Consider the following 23,026-nt stretch of genomic DNA (forward strand, 5'->3'; position numbering starts at 1 on the left):
TGGGCTGTCTGCATCCAGCTGGTGTTATTTTGGGGAACTCTAAAATTGGTGCTCTTTGGATCAGGTTGAGGAGCTTGGCAGTTATGGGGGGCTGAATAAATGACCCCAGTAGTCACATCTTGAGTTTTCAAGTGAGGGTAGAGAGGCAGCTTAAATGAAAGTGAAAGAGCCCTTCAGAGAACAGTGACTTTTGCTTTCTTTTTATGATTGCTTATAGACTTGCTGTGTTCTTTGGGTGCTGCCTGTGTTTTCACAGGGCTGAACTGCTCTCTGCCAGTGCTCTTAGATTTGGGCTCACTGCAGCAAGGATTTTGCCCGAGCTTGTGTCTATAATGTGAATGGGAGAAAGTGTGCTCAAAGTTTGTACATTAGGGCCCTTAAATTACACCTCCCTTCAGGCTGCTGGGATCCAGGTTTCTATATGCACAGAAATACCCAGGATATCCTTTGGGCAGGATAGTAATTCAGGTGCCAAGTCAAATCACCTTAAGTGTCAGCCTAAGATCTTTTTTCTGGTACCTTAGTATAAGCAATTGTGAGACAAAGCTGGAGCTTTCTGTGGTGAGAGTTGTCTCATCACAGTGGTCTGTGAAATGTGGAAGAGAGAATTTAGCCACTTGGAAACCTGTGTGTGGCCTTGGCTGGGGTTAGCAGAGGAAGCACTGCTCTGCAACATCTGCTCAGAGGGCAAATTTTCAGCTTTGAGGGTGGGAGGAATGCATGAGTTTACCTTGGCTTAAAGTTTTTCCTCTCGATCAGATTTCCTTATTTTTCCTAACCTTTTAACCTGAGTCCCCAGCTAACACTAAAGCTGTTCTATACCATTTGAAGAGTTTTTGCTTGATTAAGAACTGCTAAGCTTTTAGGTCAAATGTGTTTGATATTAAAAGGCATGAATGATAAAGCTGCTTTTAATGGGGCTGCACATGTTCATGCACACGTGCGTATGTGTTTGCACAGCCTGGACTTCATAGAAATCTGTTGAGTCTTCTGTTGAGATAAGGATTTCAGCCTGTATTAATACGTTTGATTTTATGATCAAATGAGAAATTCTGTTAATTTTTTTTTTTAAAGCCAAGGAATATTTTTTTTGAAAATAACCTCCCAAAAAATCTTGGAAAATGGAAATTGTATGAAAGGAAATGGAACAAAAGGATAGTAAGAGACTCTAAAGCAATCACTTGAGCTATCAAAGTGGAAGAAGAAAGTGTGGAAAGCTCCTAATTAAATGCTAATTGTCTCATCTTGTGTGCTGCATGGTACAGTTGGAGTTTCAGCTTACATGCTAATTATAATCAACAACGCTTCCGCTTTTCAGATCTCTTAAAAATAATCATTTTCTTCCCTTGGCAGTCTTACTACTGCTGCTTTGAGGAATGTTTGAGCAGTTCCAGTGCTGTTTCTCAGTGCTGTTTCTCTTTTACCCCTCCCAGACATGGTGTGACTGTTACCCTGTAACCTAACACTGCTTTTGTACTGATGCAGCCCAACCACAGAGTCAGCCTGCACATCCAGCACTCGTCTGTTGCACTCTGCTTGTAGTTGCTGCCATTTTTATTATTATTATTATTTTGGCCATTTTGCAGACCAGAAATAGGCAGTAATTATTAGCAGAAAGTTCTGGTGTAACCGTGCAGCTATTTGTAGGAGGAGTTGGAGAGCATCACTTAGTAAGTCTGCCGTATGCATTTATAAAAGATAATTATCTTACCTCGTATGATATCCTGGGCATTTGTAGATTTTGAATGCATGGAGATAACTGGACTGTAAGATTCTGAAGGGGAGATGGTATCTTAGAGGTGATACCTGGGAGAGGAGATGCTATCTAATTTTGAGTCCAATGAGACGAAGCTACACTGTGTTTAGCAAACCACGTTGTTCCTTTTGTTCCTTGGTGCTTCCTTAGTAAAATTGTGTGCTATCCCAGAAGCAAGCTGGGGCTGAAAGCAGCTGCAGGGTGACAACTCCCCATGGCAGCAGAGGATGGAGGTGGCACAGCTATGCTGCACAGTCTGCTTCTGGGCTTCTTTGGGGTTGGTTGGGCTGTGAAACTTCCCCACAAATCCTGTGCTGCTCCTTGTTGGGCTATAGGAAGTATATGAAATGTTTCTTCATTTCTCCTGCAGTGCAATGTCCGGCAGGTTGTTATCATCTCCTTGTTTCAGTTTTGGTTTTGCTTTCGCTAGGAAGAAATTCGTGTCTGATACCTGGAGGTTGTCTGCCTCACCTGGCTTCTTATTACCATTAAAACACATGGTGCCAGGAATTTAAAGCAGCCAGGAGCCTATCATAGCTTTCTCTTAGGTGTTTTAGTATTAATATCTCCCAAATGTCATTTTATGTGAGTTTGTGGTTGTTTTACAAAATACATAGGTTGTGGAATTGCACTGCTTGTACTCTCTGATGCTTTTTACTTAAAAAAAAACAAAAATAACTAAGAATGTAAGAGATTTTTTTTAGGTTTGGTTTTGCTTGTAAAGCATAAATGTTCTAATGATGTCTTTCATCTTCCTGATACAAGCCCTGCTTTTCAAAAGCTGCCCAAATCTATAGGAACTTTTGTACATGCTTTTATCTCAGTGTAAATGCATACACTAGGGCCTCTCTATAATGGAAATGTGATAAGTGGTTTATTGGGTTAGACTCATGGTAACAGAGTAAAATATGGAATTTGGGCAAATTAATTATGGTTTTAATTTTTAAGTTATGGTGTAACTGAACAGAATCTTTGTTTTTGCTTGGGTCCAGGAAGATATGCTCTGCTTTCCGGGAGGGGTAACAGCTGTTTACATGGGTGGGTAGTGACAGGACAAGGGGCAATGCTCTTAAACTGAGACAGGGGAGGTTTAGGTTGGATATTAGGAGGAAGTTTTTCACCCAGAGGGTGGTGACACACTGGAACAGGTTGCCCAAGGAGGCTGTGGATGCCCCATCCCTGCAGGCATTCAAGGCCAGGCTGGATGTGGCTCTGGGCAGCCTGGGCTGCTGGTTGGCGACCCTGCACACAGCAGGGGGTTGGAACTGGGTGAGCATTGTGGTCCTTTTCAACCCAGGTCATTCTGTGATTCTATGATTATGATTCTATGATTCCATCTGGCTGTGTTTTATCCATCCTCCTCTCTCAGCTCACCACTGGCTGATGATGGATTAGAAAGAAATCTGGTTATTCCCTCCAGTGTAATTAGAAGATCAGAAGTCGAGCAGCAGCAAAGATTTGCATTTTTATTAGGGTCTAGATTTAGGGCTCTTCATAAACCTTCCCACCTTAGGCTTTTCCTCCATGACTAAAATGAGACAATAGCCAAGCAAGCTGGGCTGTGGTCTCAGCCCTGCTCAGTGGGCGTGCAGGTATTTGGTGCATCTTTCTTATCTCAAGTGATACTACAGTTGTTGTTCTTAATTAAGAACTATGTGATATACATTAAGAAGCATATTATTTCATTTCATAACAGCTTGCTACACCTTTTTGCATACTTGAAAGGCACATGGTATCAACGTTACCAGTAATTGAAAAGTGTGTTTTCTGTGATAAGATAGAGGAAAGTTATCTGCTCTGAAAGTGCTCTGGAACTGTGTTAATATTCTGGGTGCTGAGGCAGAATGCTGGGTAAGCTGATAAAGCAGACTTTTTTCTGGCAAATACGTTTGCTTGAAATGTGTCATAGGTTCACTGCTGAAAATCAATGAAAGTACATCTTCTGCTTTCTCTCTGTATATTCTATTTTTAATATCTCATAGGAAAGTGTTCGGAGTGGAAGCGGCCCTTGTAAATGAGAATGTATCTCATCTACTTATGCAAAACTCATTTAATGGTGTGTATCTAATGGCTCTTTTTTTGTTTCTGTTGCAGAATTGGAATATGGCAACTCATATGAAATAGAATATATGGAGAAAATAGGCTCCTCTGTGCCTGTAAGTTCTCACCCCATTTCCATTCATTTGCATTCCCCTGTTATAATGCACTGTCTTGATAATGCCATCAACCTCACTACCTCTTAAATTAATTATAAAGTGCCTGCAGCAGATTTGCAAACCCAGTTTCTTTTAAATTGGCATAACTGGGGTAAATTGCATGTGCTGTGTTGTCCTATATCCTGTAGAGCTTGTTCCATTTTATTTTATTTTAAGCTAGGATCATAGCATTTCTTTCTGGAGACTAAAAGGAGCTCAGTAGTTCCAGCAGTGTAGAACACAGAGCTGTCTGCACCAGCTTCTGAACTATTTTAAGAAATGGAGAGCAGAACTTTAAAGAAGATGGAGAGAATCCTGGGAGAATACAGAATGAATGTCAAATATGGAATGCAACACTATATGTTGTCATCAGATGTTTGTCTTTCTGTTCAATTCATAGATTTGGTAGCTTGACAAGATCCAGTGGGGACTTACAAAAGCCAGGGGTTTGTGTCAAGTCCATAAACTAATGAGAATAACGTTGTATTCAATGAATATTTTGGTAACTTTCAGTCAGCAGATGCCTCCAGCCTGACAGAACCAGAAATCTGATTAACCCCAAAGAGGGAGAGAAAGAACCATTACAAAGAGCGAACTGCTTAGGTTATGTTCTTCATCGATTTCTTCCTGAAAGGGATCATTTTTTATCAGTATCACTTAGCATAGGGAGGATTACAGTCCTGTATCGTTAGCTGTTTGTCAAGTCATTCGGTCACTTAAGGCAGTAAATTAGCTTTAATGGAGAACAGCTGAATTGCTTAATGAGTTTTTCTCTTCCTGTTGCCAGCAGGATGATAGCACCCCGAAGAAACAATCTTTATACCTAATGTTTGATGCACAGCAAGAGAGCCCAGTCAAATCGCCTCCCGTCAGACTGTCTGATTCCACCACGCCATGCTCAGGGTATGTCACTGCAAGGAAAGGCAGCAGTGGAAAAGGATGTCAGGGAAATAGGTTGCCATCCCAACACACAGGCAGTTATTCCTCTTTTCTGCTTCTCTGTTGCAGAGTTGTTTGTTTATAAATAGATTCCCATCTGTGTACACATATGACAGAGAACAGAGGGCAAAGGTACAGACGTTGTGCAATGGGAAGGAATAAGGACATGTATTTCTCCTTTATATTCTTACTGAATGGAGTCAGTCATAGTGGCAACAGTTTCACAAGGCTGTGGCTTCTTCCTTCGGTTTTTATTCTCAGATACTGAGGTCATTTTCATGTCAATCTAGAAACTTCATTTATTAATTGCAACTTCTCATTTGGTCTCTCCACGCTATATTTTCTAGAAAGTGAGTCTCGTTCATAAGAACAGCATGTGTGGGTTGTGTTTACTTTCCAAAAATTTTGCTCTTTAAGGACATCTGTTCTTTTTAGGAACATTTGTTTCCTGGGAGAGATGTAGGTCATGGTGAGAAAGGGGTAAAAGGCAAGTGAGAAATATTTGAGGAATGTGCATAACCTTTCTGATGGAACTGGGTTTATTTAGATGACTCCAGCGTGCAGCTTTGAAAGGATATTGCAAAGTGTTATGAGATAGAATGATAGAAAGATGAGCTGAAGCAGTGTTTATATTTATACACGTGGAAATAATGAAGAGGACATACTTTGGTGTTACCAGAAGCAGAACGATGAGGGTCTTGTGCTCCACCCTGAATGTGTGCATACAATCCTTTCCCAGGTCAAGTTTTGAAGACCCTGAAGCCCAGCAATCCTCTGGAATGAAAATACAACATCCAGCTTCTCGAGTCCTTGCTGCCAGCCAAGAGGCACACTTACAGTCACCAGACAAGTCAAAACAGAAGGACTTAGAGCCCATGACACTAGGAACAACCCCAGAGACTATTGAAATAGTAAGTAATTTATGTTAAAAGTTTGGGAACCATTTTCTTGTAGAAAATTCACATCTTATAAAACTCAGAACAGGTGGGTCTCACAAGCAGAGCAAGAACTTGGCCTCATACTCTTAGTAGCAGCATATGGTAGGATCCAAATGAAAGTTTGATGGAATTCAGAAGAATTTTACTGTACTTTAAAATGCTCTTGTGATCACTTATTCCAGGCTGACATTTTGAAATGCTTTTTCCTTACACAGAGTTGTTTACACTTCAACTCAATATTTGTGGAGATATTTTGGTCATAAATTAGGTGTTCTATAAAAACTTAAGACCATGGTTTGCTCTGGTGTATGTGGTGTAAGATTTTAAATTTCTGTTGGTAAAAGGAGCTGCACATTCAGATTTTCTTAAAAACCTTTAATTCTGGTGCTGATAATGTAAAAACCACCTTTTTTGATCATTAGAACTCAGCCCAGCTTCCAGTGACACCACTTTTTTTCAGTGGCTTCTCTGGTATTGAATGGTGACCCCTTTCTTACTTCAGGCCAGCAGTGCTTACTGACTTCAGACCATTGGTTCTCAAATACATGAAGGTTCCTTTAAGTTCACCTTAATACTGTGCTTCATTTATGTTCTTTAACAATGCTGTTGATACCATCTTGCAAGGAATTAGCTTGACAAGTTTTCAAGCTAAGTTTTCAATGTATGGAGCATTGCAGGTGCTGAAGTGCCTGAAGTCTATTTTTTTCATTGTACTTCTGTCCAGCTTCATGTTATGTATTTATCCTGAGCATGTTACAATTGTGAACATATCTTAGTTTATTTCCAGTAAGCAGCAGAAGATTTGGAAGAAGAGTCTTGCTCGCTTTTCCCCTTGGTTTTGGTCATCTTCAAAGCTTTTGGGTTCATTTAGAGATATCAGAACAGAACAAAAGCTATTGTTTGAACAAAACACCTGATAGTAGATGTATTGAGAGTGTGCTGTGGTCCATGGCTTGAGAACCATGACTTTAAAGGTCTTAATGACACTAACTATGTATTAGTCTTAAAAAATTTACTCAGTTTTTAAATTGGGAATAATTATTCTTGATGTTTGTCTGTTACATCTATGAGTTGTGTATTCCAAAGGAATTTTCTATGGAAAATGAAATTATGAGAAATCAGGGATTTGCAGACACATTGCTTTTAGCCTGCATTGCTTGGGCAATCTCTGTTGATTATTCTACACTCTTCTTATCCTTCAGACATCTCCTGAAGACTCCTTTGTCTCTGCTGATGCTCTTCTCAACAGGATATCTAAGAAAACATCAATATGTGATCAACCTGAATATCTAGATCCTGACTTAGCTGAAAAGAACCCCCCAGTATTTGCTCAGAAACTTCAGGTTTGTAGCAGAAATATAAATTTCTCTTTTCTTTTGTCTACACTCTGTAGAGAATGCTTTACCTTGCGTGAAGGGGGTGGGAAATGGCTTGGATTGGAGGATGGGAAGGAAAGAAAGCAATGATTTGATTCTTCCAAAGTAACTTTGGCCTTTCAGGAAACTAAGGAAGAGAAATGTTTTAATTTAATTAATGCAATACCTAAAATTGAACTTATATGTCCTTAACAGTTTCATCTATCCAGTAACACTGATGTATATATTTTGAAGAAGTCTTTATAAAGACAACTCTAGTCCTATAAAACCCTAACCCTGTAAGGCTTGAACACAGGTCTCCATGTGTGGAGTATTACGTTGACACCTGACCTTAGTAGGTCTGTATCTGTAGGTCCATTTTTGGAGATGAAGATCCTGATTCTTCTGAAATGGAAATTAGGATTTACTCTAATAATCTATCTGATGCATAATTTGGTGTGGCTTCTTCTAGTAAAAGCAAATCCATCTGCAGAACAGTTCTGTGTGTCAGGACCTATTTTCCAGAATATTCACAATGAAATTTCAAAACAGCAAAGGTTGAATTGAGGGTGGCAGCTGGCATAAATTTGCATAAATGAGAATGGAAGCAGAGAAGTGTGGGAAAAACAGTTTGAACTGCAGAAAACATTTTTTTTTTTTAAACAAACACATTATCCAAAATTATTGTAATAAAAATTGCCTAGAAAGCCATCTCAAAAATACCCACAAAGTGACATTTTGCACCAAAGCTCAAAACAAAGGTGGTAATATAGGATATTTGTCACCCAGGAATTGCCAGAATTGCACATCAAGATATAACATTCAGTTTTTTTCACGTGTTAAACATTTTCGCTGTGTTCTTAATACATTTTTTTCTGTGGATTACTGACGACCAAACACTCGACAGGAGGAGTTAGAGTTTGCTGCAATGAGGATAGAAGCACTGAAGTTAGCCAGGCAGATTACCCTGTCTTCTTTCCGCTCCTTAGATGCCGAGGTATCTGTTTTGTGCCTGCCATGTGTGTGAGTGTGCACAGAGACTAAGAAACAGAGTGCTGCTTTTTCTTTAACAAGGTAACTGCTCAGAGTGCAGTGGAAAACTAAAACAAGCACCAAAGCGTGGCATGGAAGAGCATGCTGAAAGCAGTACTGCACACAGAAATGCTGTCCACCAATGGGAAGATTAACATAAGCAAGTTTGTAGGCAAAAAACAGGCATACACTTATCACAGGAGAAAGATTCTGCAACCAGATGGCTTTTTTTAAATGTTTATCCTAAGGTTTGTCCTAAAATACTTGGTAACAAAACAGTATCAAACCTACTCCTTATAAGAATGCTATAGATTTTGGCTGTTGGTCTCTGCAGCTTGAAACCCAAGTACAGAAGTGAGAAGTTGAGTCAACCCTACCATCAGGCTTCAGAAGAAAGAAACTGCAACAGATCTGCAAGGGCTGTAGAGCTACCAAGGGAAAAGGGCTCCCTAACACAATGGGGTTTCACTCATGAAGATCTAAAGCTTTCCTTTAATTGTCTTTTCTCTAGCACGCTGGCTAGTGCCTCCTCAGAGTGATGCATTGCATGGCTTTAGAGACGCGTGCAGTCCTTACTGCCTTTACTGCAGGACAGAAAAGCTTGCAGTGATGCACTATGTTTGGTGATTAGCCAGTTGTGCAGCTAGTTTGTGTTGTCCTTTGCGGTGCTTTTAACAAAAAAGTCAAACAAAAAATGTTAATGGCTTTCCTGGGAGGTGCTGTCAGCTGAGGAGGATGCTGATGGAGTGGCAGTGTCCTGCTGCAGTGAGTCATTTTATTCCAAACGAGGGGCATGTGCTGTGGCACATCCTTCTCCAGTGACCTTTCTTATGTTACAGTGGCCATTAATAAGTCAGGAAGCTTTTGGCTTCGTCCTGTACCATCTTAATATTTGAGTACATTGCATCATAACAACATTTGAGCTGATGACAAGGTGTAGTTTCATGGTGAAATTTATGAACTCCTTGGAAGTTAGAAATGGGGGACAGGCTTCATGTGAATTTAATCTTTGTAGCAAAGATAGCAAAAATGATAAGTAGGGATGATGAGGGAAAAATAAGCAAAACTCCACCCTCTGGCACAGAATTGGAAGCATCTGGACACAAAGTCCTGTCTCAGTCCAGCCACAGGAGCATTCTTGGCTGAACAACATGGGTGCCATGCTAGGCTGGAAAGGCCTTTTGTCCCTGTATAACTCTACTGGTTAGGTGGGAGATTGCTGATATTAAATTAGCCTGTGGTGGCAACCCTTGTGACCTGCAGTGACTAGTGGCCTGGATTAACTATAATAGGATCCACCAGATGACTGCAGTGACTTAAATTCGGACACTATCTGGCATGATTTCCTTCTGGTTGGCTGCCCACAGTTTTTCTCTTCATGTTTTATAACCAAGGTTAGCATTTGCTGAACCATTACAGGTTGGATAACAAACAGTCCACATTATTATGTCCTATCACCATTTTTCTATAAAGTTGCAGGCATAAATTAGGCTTGTTATGCCTCTATCGACCCGTGTGCACACATCAATTAGTTACAAGATAAGATCATTTGATATGCACTTAGCTTACCCTTTGCCAGCACTCATACTAATTTTCAGTTAGGCTAAATACATATTCCCCTAAACAGTATGATAAAAGTGATGTATGATTTTCCTTGCAGAGCCTCACTTTTCTTTCATTCCGACCTTCTTGAAGTGAGCTCACCACAGCTGGTTAATCAATATACATTTACTCTCTGTCTGATCAGATATCTGGTTTCTGTGCAAGGTGCTGGGAAGTGCAGGGGAAGTGCATTGGGCTCTCAAATATTTACACTAAGATCACAGTGACCTACATCTCGTAGTAATTCCCCTGCAGACTCTAATCTTTCTGTGTGAGGTTCAGTGGTTTATAAATCCCTATGCTTATTATTACCCCAATTAACTGCTTACTTTCTTGGCAGTTAGACATTGAATTTAAAGCATAGGTGAAGTTACTTGAGGTAATGTTGTCATCCTATTGGGCTGCTTTGTTTTCAGATGATAGGAATACTTGAAGGCAGAAAATAATAGATAGGAAACTGGCCATCAGTTTGTAAAACTGGCTCTTAGATAAAACCAATCAGACCAGTGCTGGAGACTGTGACAGAGGGTTAGTTATGCTCCTGCCAAAGAAAGAAGCCAGCCAACCCAGCTGGGGTTTGCATGCCCTGCTTCCAGAGTCAGGACAATGCTGGTTGGGCCAGTAGACACCAGTGATTCTGTGAGCTGGCTCAGTTCCAAGAGCTTTTACAGTAGTTATTTGGGGGAAAATATTTGGCTTATTATACGCCACTAATAATTCTTTTGTAAAATTCACTCAACTGCAGGAGAGAATTAGAAAAACCATGTTAGCAAGGTATTGGTGACACACTGGAACAGGTTGCCCAAGGAGGCTGTGGATGCCCCATCCCTGCAGGCATTCAAGGCCAGGCTGGATGTGGCTCTGGGCAGCCTGGGCTGCTGGTTGGTGACCCTGCACACAGCAGGGGGTTGGAACTGGATGAGCATTGAGGTCCTTTTCAACCCAGGCCATTCTATGATTCTATGATATACAGAAATCCCTGAATATGTATTAAATTCTTGAAATGTGGTGGTTTTTTTTTGTTCCCTTCAAATTCTTCACCATATTGACAGTTACTTCCAAAAGTTTTTACAGGAGCTTGGGGAAATGTGTGTTTCCATTGCCACAATTAATATTTCCCAGCAGTTTCCTCACGAGACCCAGCAGCTCACACGGCAGGAGGCTTTTGAAATAAGATATGTGTGGTTCAACAGATTGAGCTGCAGGATGGCCTTTCTTCTGAGGGCAGCTTTGATGCTCTAATGGCTCTTTGTCGTCTCTCAGTTTTCCTCTTTGGGTTTGAGTAGGAAATAAAGTGCATTTTTTGAAGCTGGAATACTGAATTTCAGCAGCAGAGGTCTGGTTTCTTGCCTGTTCTACTGAGATCTGTGGGCAGCACCATTGTTTTTATATATATGCGTACACAGAGATGACAGAGCTTGTGCCCAAGATGTGTTTTTCCTGCATTGTCACTGTATATCAGGAGAAATCTGGAGAATACAAGCTGTGTAATTTTGGTAGATCCTGTGGTGCCTTTTGCTGCACTGTGCAAAGCCACCGGGTTGGAGGTTGTGCCTCCTTGTTAGAACTGATCAATAGTTGGTGCGTGTGGTAAAATGTGACAAAAAGAGAGAGGGATGGCCTGCAGCTGAAAGCACACAGTCAGATGATTCCTGTGTTTAAAAATGAACAAAAGATAGAGAACAAATTAACAAGTCTCCTATATAAACAGGCGTTCAGCGTGGTGTTTTGAAGTGCTGTTGAGCTTGTTATTGCTCTAATTAAATTTTCTTGTCTCGTCTTTTAGTGTTGCTGGCACGGTTTCAGCATGTTGCTCACAGATGTGGAATTCATAACATCTATTCCTGTGTTTTCCTAGCATGTCATTAGGACAGCTTCTTCAGGAAGGTGTGCTGTGGGAGCTCAGAAAGGGCTGCAAAGGAGTAACTGTGGCTTTGGATCCTTTCTGTTATTCTGGGATACATGAGAAGGGCTGTGAGCAAATGAACCATTCATGGGATAAATCTGAGAGTCTGCACTGAGGGCAGTGCTGTAGGGGAGGAGGTGCAGCATTTTGTTTGGGGAAGAGTATGCAGCAGCTGCAGCATGAAAGCATTTATATCCAGGCCATCAGCGTGCTGGATATGGTGTTTCAAGATGTGGGTGTTTATAAACTCCTTGTGTTTTTTTTTTTAATGCACTGTGATGTGAGTTGTTTACATCTCGAGTGTTCACAGGGTCAGGCATCTCAGTTTCACTCGGCTCTTTTGGGCTCTCTTCCTTATTCTGTATCCTTCTGACCCAGTTTTGACCACCAGCATGAACAAGATTGGCAGCTGCTAACAAAACATCATTTAACATATTAATCGCATGCTAAATAACCAGCAGCAATGTGCAGCAATGGCAGCTGCAAATTCACACTTCTTACAAAATACTGTTTATGACAGAATATATCAGCATGTGAGAACTAGGAAGATAGACATCTCCTCACTTCTGTTTTGTTTTTTTTCTCTCGTCTATTTTTATGGAAGCAGAATTCCCTTTAATGAGCTCTCTGCCCCCCATTCTAATTTCCTCTGCTGACATGTGTTTCTTGTGGATGCTTTCATGACATTTCTGTATCAGGACGTAATAAAATAAGCTCCTAAAATATTGTGGATGATGCACTATCTTTATTTTCTCTCTGTAAGGCTAATTTAGTTCTCCTGATGCTTACTATGAATTTTAAATGTGCATTGAAATGTTCCTGTCAATGTTACAGCTGTTATAGTTTAGTAGTGCACTGGCTCTCAGTCCTAGCTCAGGACCCTGGTGCCTAGCACACAGAAAACGTCAGCTCAACATGTATTTAATGGCTCATTTCTTTGTATTTAAAAAAAAAAACAAACACACAGAGAGAACCTGCTATCCCAGCAGATGTTTCCATCTCTAAAAGTGTGCTGTACTCACGGATCGGCGCTTCGGATGCAGAAGGCACCACGAGTCTTCTCTACCCCCAGCAAGACTTGGATGCTGCACTACGACTTGCCAGAGCAGAGGTAATTTTTCAGAATTGGGAATAGGAAATATGTGGCACTCCTTCTTTTCTGTTTTCTCCCAAACTCTTCATATTATTATTACATTTACCATTCTTGAGACTGTTCTCAGCGATTCTAAAGCCACGCTGGAGGCTACCAAAGCAAAAAGTGCTACACTGTTTGGATGTAAATGAGAATCAGTGTTGGCTGGAAGAGACCTATGAAAGTCATTGAGTTCAACTTTGGGCTACTTCAGGACTGACCCAAAGTAAAAAAACATAATTAAGAGCAATATTCAGAAGTCACTTAAAAGTGGACAGGCATAAGACAACAACCACCTCTAGGAAACCCATTCCAGCATCTAACCATTCCAGTGTGAATGAAAGGAGAACAAAGGAACGCAAGTCCTTCATGTATAAAATCTCATGGATAGTCAGCCCTACATATGGACGAGAAGCAATGGAACCCCCTTAGAGAACAAATCATGGGACTGTATTCCAAAGCCACGGACAAAATTATTTCAGTCTTGGCTGCAAATCAGGCATTGTATGAAGTATTTTTAAGTGATCATGATTTCACATCTGAACTTCTTAAAATTGCACCTTACAGTCTGTAAATCAACAGGGATGCTCGTATTTGAACCCATTGTGCCTTTGGAAACTGTACCTGTATCAGTCAGAATTTGATATCCATACACTGTACACTTACTTTGTTTCCTCCTCGATGGATCACTTCTTTTCACTTTTCTTTTTCCTTGTTTCAGATTGTGGCCAAGGAAAGAGAAGTATCTGAGTGGAAAGAGAAATATGAAGAAAGCAGAAGGGAAGTGATGGAAATGAGGTGAGTTATTCACTTGTCACTAATCACAACAATGTAGTCTCATTTGAGGCTGTGGACAGCACACAGAGTGCCATGGCCATACAGATCTTTGGCTAACTGAAGTTGTTTAGTTATATTTAACTGCAGGCTTCAAACTGATCCTAAACTTGTTGAAGGTAATCGTTGTGAACTTCTACATTGCTGTACTGAGATAAGGAGTCTTAGCCCAGGTTAATATAAGGAAAGAGTTTTCTCCAGTTTGCGCTGCTCCCCTCACTTATGAATTCTCACATGGGCTGCATTGTGGTGTTTCTGTTGCCTGACTGAATGACTGTGCCTGCAGTGTTGGTAGAGGTGTCTGTCTGCTAATTTAAAGCTGTCTTTCCATGAGAAGTTTTGCCAACAGAAGAAAGGATGTGAAGGTTTGAATACAGGTATGAGCAGCAGAGGCTCCCTTCAGGAGATTATTATAAGAAGATTCTTTAACATTAAAGAACAAAAACCCCATTGCCAGTAGGAAAACATTTCTTGCAAGGGAGCCACTCTTGCCTTTGAGTGTTGACTTTCAAAGAGTTTCAACTTCCTTCTCTTTGAACAGAATTTTTAATTATAACACACACACTAAACTTGATTTCAGTTAACCAGTGTTGATCTTGGATTTTGCTACCCAATTTGAGAGCTGACAGAAGCACCCTGAACTTTTCAGTTCTTTCTAGTTGTATCTGCTTGGTTTGGCCTTTCTTCCCAGCCAAGGTCCCTGGCATTTGCAAAAGTGATAAACAAAGTCACTGTAGTGGATAAAGTTGCTCAAAGCATCACCTTTGCTTGCCATCTAGTCAGCTGAGGGTTTCAGCCATTCCTTTTGTACACAGTGGTAATGCCTTAAGAACAGCATACAGATAAGTTTGACCCATTCATTGACCTGAATCTGAGAAAGTCATCAGTTTTAAAAGAGACTCTTTAGGAGTATTGTGTGGAATTTTTAAAGCCTATTATTTTCTGCCTTCAAACAGACAGGCCCTCTCCCTACCTCTGTCTTTAACTCATAAATAAAAGAGATCAGACAGATTATTTTAGCATCTATCTTTCAAATTATAATTTCCATGGTGCCTTCTGAGACTGAGTTTTCTGTTTTAGCACCTGCTTCTTCCCAGAGTTAAAGACCAAGTTAGCTTAAAGCAAAAGCCAGAAAGCTGTATTTAGAGGTGATCTGCACCTGCAGTTTCTGCTGGCATCCAGGAAACTTGTGCTGATGGAACAGGGGTAAAAGAACACTGTGCTGCACAAATCAGAAGCACTGGCAAAGGTGCCAAGTGTCACACGTGGCAGATTTGAATAGAGGAGCACAGGGCTCTGAGCCAATGCATCTTAAGAGAGGCATCTGCAGAAGGCGAGGGCAGCCCCTTTATGTCTTTGAGAGGAACCATCTCCCAGCACCCGCTGAGTTCTCTCACCTCTCTTGCTCTCCGCCTGGGAAAGGAACCAAAACCCTGGCATAGCTCTCTCAGTGCATAATGAGGCAAAATGGAAAGGAACTGCTGCAAGCAGTCAAATCCAAAAAACAAAACATGGAATGAAGAAAACCTAGGAATTATGTAAAGAATGACTCAGAGTTCATTGCACACACTCCAGTGCAGTACTTTGTCTATTTTCTGGAGGCTGCCAGGGTACGCACGCCTGCTGGCTGCAAACAGGCACTGGCAGAGGTTGCTTATCCCTTAATGAAAGGAGAGCAGAGAGACAGAGCGTCTGACACACTGTAGGATCTGTTCCTTTCTGTACCTCGCAGTAATTTGCTTCTGTGTCTATGTCCTCAATAAGATTTGATTGTGGGAAAAAAAAAAAAAAAGCCTTATGTAAGCCAAATTTCAACAGGCAAATGGGGAAGAAGTCATTTTGTCTCAAAATGATGAAATGTGCATGTGTACACCAAGATTTCATTGGGAAGATTAAATGTTGAAACAGTTCATGTGTGGTAAATTAGAGATGTAGAAATTAGACCTGACATAATTGGAAGAAAGGAATGAAGGGAAAGGCTGGGATTATTGAGTTGCAAGCACAATAGCATCACTTTTTCTGCAGGAGGAGAAGCAATGCTTCTTTATGCAAGCATTCCTTGTTCTACCTGGAATATCCTGAGTTTAGCCAAGTTTTCAGCAAAATGTCAGTGTGAAAGAGATTCCAAGCTGGAGGAGAGGAGCTGAATGAGAAGTTATAATAATGATACAGTACATATCAAGCAGATAACCAGGGCTGTGCCCAAGGGTAGAACCAGAGTCAGGACAGATATGTTTAAACATGGTTTGTTGGAGGTCTGATTGACCATACCTCAGTGTGGGATGTCAAGCAGAAGACCTTTTGAGAGGTAGCCTGGGATTTCTGTGTTTTCGTGACTTATAAAACTGTGGAAAACCGAAGGTCTAAAATATAAGAAATTAAACCTATGTAGCACCTCAAAGTTGAGATGCTCCATCACAGACAGCATCCTGGGTTCCCCACCTGCAATGTCTTTTCTTTAGTCTGCTTGACAGAAAAAGAGCTTTGTGATGAATACGGAGCAAGCCTTGAGAACTTCATTTTCCAAATCAAATAGTATTGAAATCGCTGTGACGTTGTAATATCCACATTTACTGATGAAAATAAGAAATGGATCTTTGACTTTGCTGCCTACTTATATGGTGCAGCCCAGGCTGGGAAGCTGTATGGTGTTCTAACAACGTTTAGTGTTGTACTCATTGTCATTGGTCCTTGGCTTCATTTTCTAAGATGATCAAACTTCCTGAAGGTGGCTGGTACTACAAGGAGATGACACGGCTTTCAAATCCCTGCTGCTTACCTTTTATGTGTAAATGATCCCACTGTCTGGGGTCTGTTTGTGATCCAGATTTCATACATGCTGTGCTGGGTTTGGGGGATCTCCACAGCTTTCTCCTTTCCTCACTGACTTTTGTCCCAGGATTTCCCCTTATCCTTACTGCAATCTCACTGTCTGCAGCAGACTTAGCTGAAATGGAGCAAATCAAAGCGAGCAAAGACTTCAAAAAATACGTATTCAAATACCAGTGGGCTATTTGGAATATTCACTTCAGATGAAGTGTGCAGTAATTTTGTTTTTCATAGGCAATCCTATGTGGCTCACAAATCAAAGCACAGATCAAGCTAGTCCCATTTCATTAGCTTTATTTGGCTCTGGAAAGGGATGGATCATCTTTCTAAATCACATTTAATCTGCTTATTTTGGCTAACCTCTTTTCAAGAAGGAAACTCAAAGCCTACTGCGAGCCTGCGAAATAAAATAGTCTTAAAAGTAACATTTTACCCCCTCTGTTTTTCAAAAGATGTGTGAAATTGGACACGGTGGGCTTTGTGCTCCATAGTCGAATGTTTTGGTTGTGTTGTTTTAAGTGCTGATGGGTCACTTCTTCACGTTTGGAGAGTGGAAGAGTGGATATATTTTGGATGAGGGCCAGCTGTACCCCTGTTGGATTTACTTACCTACCAATGATAGCTTTGGTTCATGTTTACATTAAAAGTAAGCGGACACGGAGAATAAAGAGGGGATGGAAGAAGGCAATAGGAAAAGGAGACTTGATGCAACTCTGAAATTAGATTGATGCAATTTTGTTTATGTTTAAACTGAGATCAGTAATGTACTTCGGGTATGATTCAAAGTAATTCCTTTTCCCTCCCCATGCAAGAGTGACGTTTAAGCTGTCAATTTCATTTGTTGCATAGGAATAAAGAGCATATAGAAGTGTGGAGCAGGATCTGTACCCTGTTTTTATACCAAAGTTCAGTTATTGAGTAGCATTATTTTCTACATAATTATTAGCTATTATGATGTTTGCCAAAAGTTTTTCTTTTTTCTTTTTTTCTTCTTATAGGAAAATAGTTTCAGAATATGAGAAGACGATTGCTCAGATGATAGGTAGGTGTTTCTGCCATGAAAGATGCTATCCTGCACTCTGATTTTCCGAAGAGGGCATAGAAATGGGATTTAAGTCTGTGGGCTTCATTTTGATGCCAGCTCCACCCGCTCATGCTGCTGGGAATCGGGATGCATCTGAGGATCCATTGTGTGCTTCTAGGTGGTGATGTGAAGCTGGTGCTTCATTTTACAGAAATAAACCCTGAGGCAGTCCAGGTAATGCAGAAAGGTCAGGGCTTTTTCTTCTGTGTCAAAGCAAAGTGTCCCATGGGAAACATGTTCAAACACTGCCCAGCATTTACAGGTATCTCCAGGAGAGACATAAAATGACCTGAAAACCCTGTAGTCATCCGCTCACAGCTGTTTAACAGGAGATACCAAACTTAGCTCTTTACAACAACAGGGATTATCTGTGCTAAGTGCATTGGTTGGACCAAAACCGAGATTAACTTCAATCCCAGCTGAGATTGTGAGTGGCCAATCCACCTCCCCAGCTACTGACATAAAGGTCTCCAAGCTATTTGCACAATCTATTGCAGAAGTCAAGAAATTATTCTTCTCACTCCTCTGGGAGAACTGTCATAGAGAGCACTGCATGCCTGCAACACAAAAGGCATCTGTGCATCTTTCTAAAAAGGTTTTAACACAAGAAAGCCTTCTATCACAGCTTTTGAGTTCTAATATATATGTATGTTTTACCCCTTTTAAAATTGGCATAACCCCCAAGTTGTTGGTTTCTTCTCCATTGTTTTGTTAGCATTTGATGCTTGAGTTCTCTCTAAATTCTATAGCAGACTTGCTTATCTTTGCCCAAGGAGAGCAGTGGGAGGGGCTGTTAAGTGCCTGCTGCTTTGCTGCCTTCTTGCATTTCACAGCCCATGGGAGGCACCCCAACCTCCTTTCATGAAAAGGGAAAAAAAAAAAAAGGGTCTAGAAATAAGTCTTCATCTGTGTGCTTTGTTCTCTGTACAATGTTCTGCCTCCATTGCCTTTTGTGTGTAAACCTGAATGGGTTTGCCTGCTTTCTGATGTAACCTCTGTCATTCTCATCATACAAGTGTTAAGGCAGGAGTGGTCAGACTATGCCAAGAATTTGATTCCCTTTATTTTACACTGGGTGTACTCTGGTGCTGCTTCATGCACAATTATGGATATTATCAAGCGTGGTAAAGAATCAGGGTCACAGTCTCCAAAATGCAATTTTCTTCTTCAAACACTGGGGACATTTTTTCCTATTTTATGTGTCCTACTGCTGTCAAGTGATTCTTTTTTTTAAGCAGTTTGATCTGAGTGCTTACAGCATGTAGGTCCTGTATCTACCCTGTGCAGAGCTGCCCAGGAACTCTGCAGGGAGTTCTTCAGCTTCAGTGGCCATTTGTATGGACAGACACAGGACCTGCCCCATTCTCCCCAAGCATCTGCATGCAGCTAGCAACAGAACTTTCTTTTGGCTGCAAACCCAAATTCTTTTTCAAGAAATGGGTTAAACGTATGTATATCAGCTGTGAGTAGTGCAATGAGAAGGTATGGAACAGAGATTCTAAGATAACAGCACAGCCATGGCATGCATGGCAAATTCTGCAGTTGCCAATTCATCATCTTTAAAGAAATCAAGGATATTAAAGCATCGGGCCTTTGGCCACTGAGGAAATAGAATTTCAGACTTTTAATTCAAAGTATCAGCCAGAGTCTTCCAAGTGATGTACAGCAAGTTTTTAAGAGTTATGGCTGTAAATAACATAATTTGCCATCCGTTTTCAAAAGAACTGAAACAACAGCAGCGACACAGAAAGCATGTGCTAATTAGAGCAATATGCAGATTTTACAGCATGATAAATGTGAGGCTGCTTCTCCCTGCATTTAGTGTAAATTTTCCATCTAATTATCCCACTTTCTCCTGACATTTGCTGTAAATTATTGTCCTCTCCGATGAAAGAATTTACCCAAATGCCACACTGTGAGGGAAGTGATTGTCTGCATGCTATTTGCATATACTTCACTGAACTGTTATCCCACTAACGTCTCCCTGCTGGAGCAAAATATGCATTTTCACAAAAGAAATGCCTCTGCTCTTTCTATTTATGACCTAACCCTTCTGAGCTATTTACAGAGCCCTCTGCTAGGAGGGCATTGCAAGCGAACCAATTTCACAAATCCCTTTAATGAATATTCAGCGTGGTTGAGCGATCCTGCTCAGCTTTTACAGACTGTCGTGTGTATGCAGAGTGAGCACTGAAAATATTTCATGCTAATGGAATAAGACTGTGGATGTGTTTGCATATAAAGCACTGAAAACATGCCCTGCAAGCTGTCATTGCCATTGATTTCAAGGGCTCTGGTGGATCTCCTGTTGCTGCCATGTTCAGAGCCCAATGTTAACCCACCTCAGCTCATACAATCAGTCCCATGCTGTACAGGCAGAGCTTGCACGCTGTCAGTGCACAGACCCCTATGAGAGTCTCTGCATCGTTTCTTCCTGCTGCTTTAACTGTTCTTCCTCACACTCAGCCTCTGACACAGTCTCCTGCCCATTGAGGCTGGGCAGACAAAGGACAGCCATGCTGCTGTGCTGCAGCCTGGGCTGAGCTCACAGAGGCCCCTGCAGCACATGCACACTCACCTCCTCCCCTTCCAAAATCCTTGCTGTAGATTTATTTGTATTGTTGGATTTGTGATGTTGGGCTTTTTTTTCTCTCTTTTTTTTTTTTTCCTGCTAAAAAATGTATCCGTGTACTTGTAAGCTGAAAGACATAATGAACTTTTCATTATGAAGACAAACAAATGTTATGCTTTGTGCATTACGGGTTGTTGCATTACTTATTTTCTGCTTTCCTAACAATTCCTGATTTTCTATTTTGCTTCCGTTTTCGTTGCTTCTTGCTATTTGCTTGCAAAAACAAACAGGCAAGCCTGGTAAGTAAAGCTTTTCACCAACTTTCACACCACCACTTTGCATTTTTCCTTTCTTTTGCTTTTGTTCTCCGTTTGCTGCATTCCCATTCAGTTATGTGATAATGCTGTGCTGAGCCTTGGGGCGGATCTGCTGCTCCTGTGGTGGTGGCCTCACTCTGTCCATTTGGACATCCGTAGTCCTGAGCATCCTTGTGGTGGTAGTGACCCACAGGCACTGTGTGGTATGGACATGGAAGCCATTTAATTAAAATGCTCTGGTCACATAGCCTTTATAAACTGCCTTAGAAACAGTGTAGAAATAAGCAGCTGTAACTGGTTAGCTGAGATTGGAGCTGCCTGCACAGCTCCACTGAGCAGCCTTTTACTTAAGGCTAAATGACAGCTGCAGAGAGTAGTTGGTGGGTCTGCCCAGCCTCTGCAGCCCATGATGCTGGGAGGCAAAGAGCTCCTAGATATGAGGAGTGAGGCTGCATCGCTAGCTGCCTCAGCTGCCCTCCAATTAAGGAAGAAGTTGCTAAAATACCACAGTAATTTCAGAAAAAGTAAATGGAGATTCATTTATTGATGTGAGTTGTCACTTTGAACGCCTTAAAGCACTTGGTGATGTAGATGGCTCCTTTCTCCTGCATGGAGCTGTGAGCAGAGGTGCTGCCTGACACCGGCATCATTGCAGTCAGTGCTTGGGGGATGAGCTGGGCAGGTTGTATCTCCAGTGTGCTTACAGAAGGTTCTGCTGCAGCACGGGGTGGCAGATTCTCAGATCTCAAAGAATTACATAAATAAGGGAAGAGAAATCGATGGGTTTCTCTCTTTATTTGAGTATTACAAATAATCATGGTGTGTCTTTGAGTACTCAAAAGGGAGAAGAGTTATCAGAGTGATGGGGCATTGCAGAGCTCTGCACTCCTTGGTTCATCCCTCCCAAAGGTGTTTGTTTGTCACTGCCTGGGGCTTTGCTGGGCTGGCACAAACACAGGGGACTACAAAGAGATTGAGTATGCAAAAGGAAGAGGTTAATTGCAGCTTGAGAATTCATAGCATGAACTTTGACATTTCAGGGTTGACCAACGCCATGAAATACTCTCTGATTCAGTCTCATTTTTCTCTTTGAGTGAAAAACTAAACACCCGTCAAAATATTTCAAAACATAGGAGGCTTAAATGAAAAGTTGTACATTCTAAAACTGCTTTTTTAGATGGGAGAACATTTTCCTTCATTTTAATTTCTGTCAGAGGTATAAGAGAACAGTAACATAAAGCTGCTCATTTCTCTGAGCTTATCTCATAGCAGCATCGTTCAAAGCAGCCCTTAAGACAGAGACATAAAAATCTTATTTTAGAATCTGCAGCCAGCAGTGTAACACTCAAGTAGGCAATAGCAGACGTTTTTTTCCTACTGTTATAATCTGTTCCAATTTATTACTTTGAAAAAAATTGTCTTCCATATGGATTTGGAATCCTGTTTTACTCTTCCCACCCTCCCTGCCTCAAATGTAGTAGTTAAACACTCTTTAAGCTAAGAAGATGCTCTCCACAAACCAGCTCTGCCCAAAGTCAGATTTCCTTCCTGGCATTTGTCTGCAGAGCTCCTAAGAAGAAAAGTTTACAAAGTTTTCCAAGGGGAGAATTTTGAGCTGGGCTGAATGAAATGAAGTGGCAAGTTTGCATGGGGTTAGAAAAGATGGTGGGAGATCACAACATGGGTCAGAAGTGGCAAATAATTTATTGCCTGCAATTGAAGTACTGCTGCATGTAATCTCCTCCAGCTTGTGCTTCTTCTGGCAAATGAGGAATCACAGAATCATAGAATGGCCTGGGTTGAAAAGAACCACAGTGCTCATCTAGTTCCAACCCCCTGCTATGTGCAGGTCACCAACCAGCAGACCAGGCTGCCCAGAGCCACATCCAGCCTGGCCTTGAATGCCTGCAGGGATGGGGCATCCACAGCCTCCTTGGACAACCTGTTCCAGTGAATCCAGCGCCTCTTTTGTGGGAGCAGCTGAGTTCCAAGTGAAATAAATCATCTGTAAGAAGATGTTTTCACCTTTTTCCCTGGAAATACAGTAATTAATTATCACTGTATTTAGCAAGCTTTTTCCAAAACATGATATCATCTTTGAGTAACAATGACATTTGGATCTTCTGCAGACTAACTAACATACAGCACAGAGCACAGCGTAGTAGAAACTATAGATGATAGTGAAATCAGTGTTCATATTGATTTCTTTTTTCTCCCCCATCTTCTTTCTGCCAGAGGATGAGCAGAGAGAGAAGTCTGTCTCCCATCACACGGTTCAGCAGCTGATCGTGGAGAAGGAGCAAGCGCTGGCGGATCTGAACTCGGTGGAGAAATCCCTGGCAGATCTTTTCAGGAGATATGAAAAAATGAAGGAAGTGTTGGAGGGGTTTCGAAAGGTGAGTCACTCCTTTCCTGTTAGGAGGAAAGCAGAGAGGGCTCTCGTGTGGTGGTGAATCAGCACTGCTTCACATGGGGCACCTTTTTGTTTCCGGGCACAAGACTGATTTACTGCATTGCCCTGCAGTGTGCTGCAGG

At 41.3% G+C, this 23,026-nt stretch overlaps 1 protein-coding gene across 8 annotated transcripts in view; it reads left to right on the top strand.

The window, feature by feature from the left end:
• Positions 1-23,026, top strand: part of TACC2 (transforming acidic coiled-coil containing protein 2) — a 115,357-nt gene that overhangs the window by 89,364 nt on the left and 2,967 nt on the right. For 6 of the 8 annotated variants that reach the window (XM_090145599.1, XM_090145600.1, XM_090145602.1 and 3 more), the window contains 9 exons: positions 3,851-3,912; positions 4,739-4,854; positions 5,630-5,801; positions 7,031-7,171; positions 8,091-8,180; positions 12,691-12,834; positions 13,577-13,653; positions 17,517-17,560; positions 22,727-22,887. In XM_090145599.1, the coding sequence (XP_090001725.1) occupies positions 3,851-3,912; positions 4,739-4,854; positions 5,630-5,801; positions 7,031-7,171; positions 8,091-8,180; positions 12,691-12,834; positions 13,577-13,653; positions 17,517-17,560; positions 22,727-22,887 (1,007 nt within the window). The remainder of the gene's footprint in view (positions 1-3,850; positions 3,913-4,738; positions 4,855-5,629; positions 5,802-7,030; positions 7,172-8,090; positions 8,181-12,690; positions 12,835-13,576; positions 13,654-17,516; positions 17,561-22,726; positions 22,888-23,026) is intronic. The other 2 variants (XM_090145596.1, XM_090145597.1) reach the window with 2 other exon arrangements.

The sequence above is a fragment of the Phasianus colchicus genome, chromosome 8 (assembly GCF_987193195.1).
Source record: "Phasianus colchicus chromosome 8, bPhaCol1.hap1.1, whole genome shotgun sequence".
Lineage (NCBI taxonomy): Eukaryota > Metazoa > Chordata > Aves > Galliformes > Phasianidae > Phasianus > Phasianus colchicus.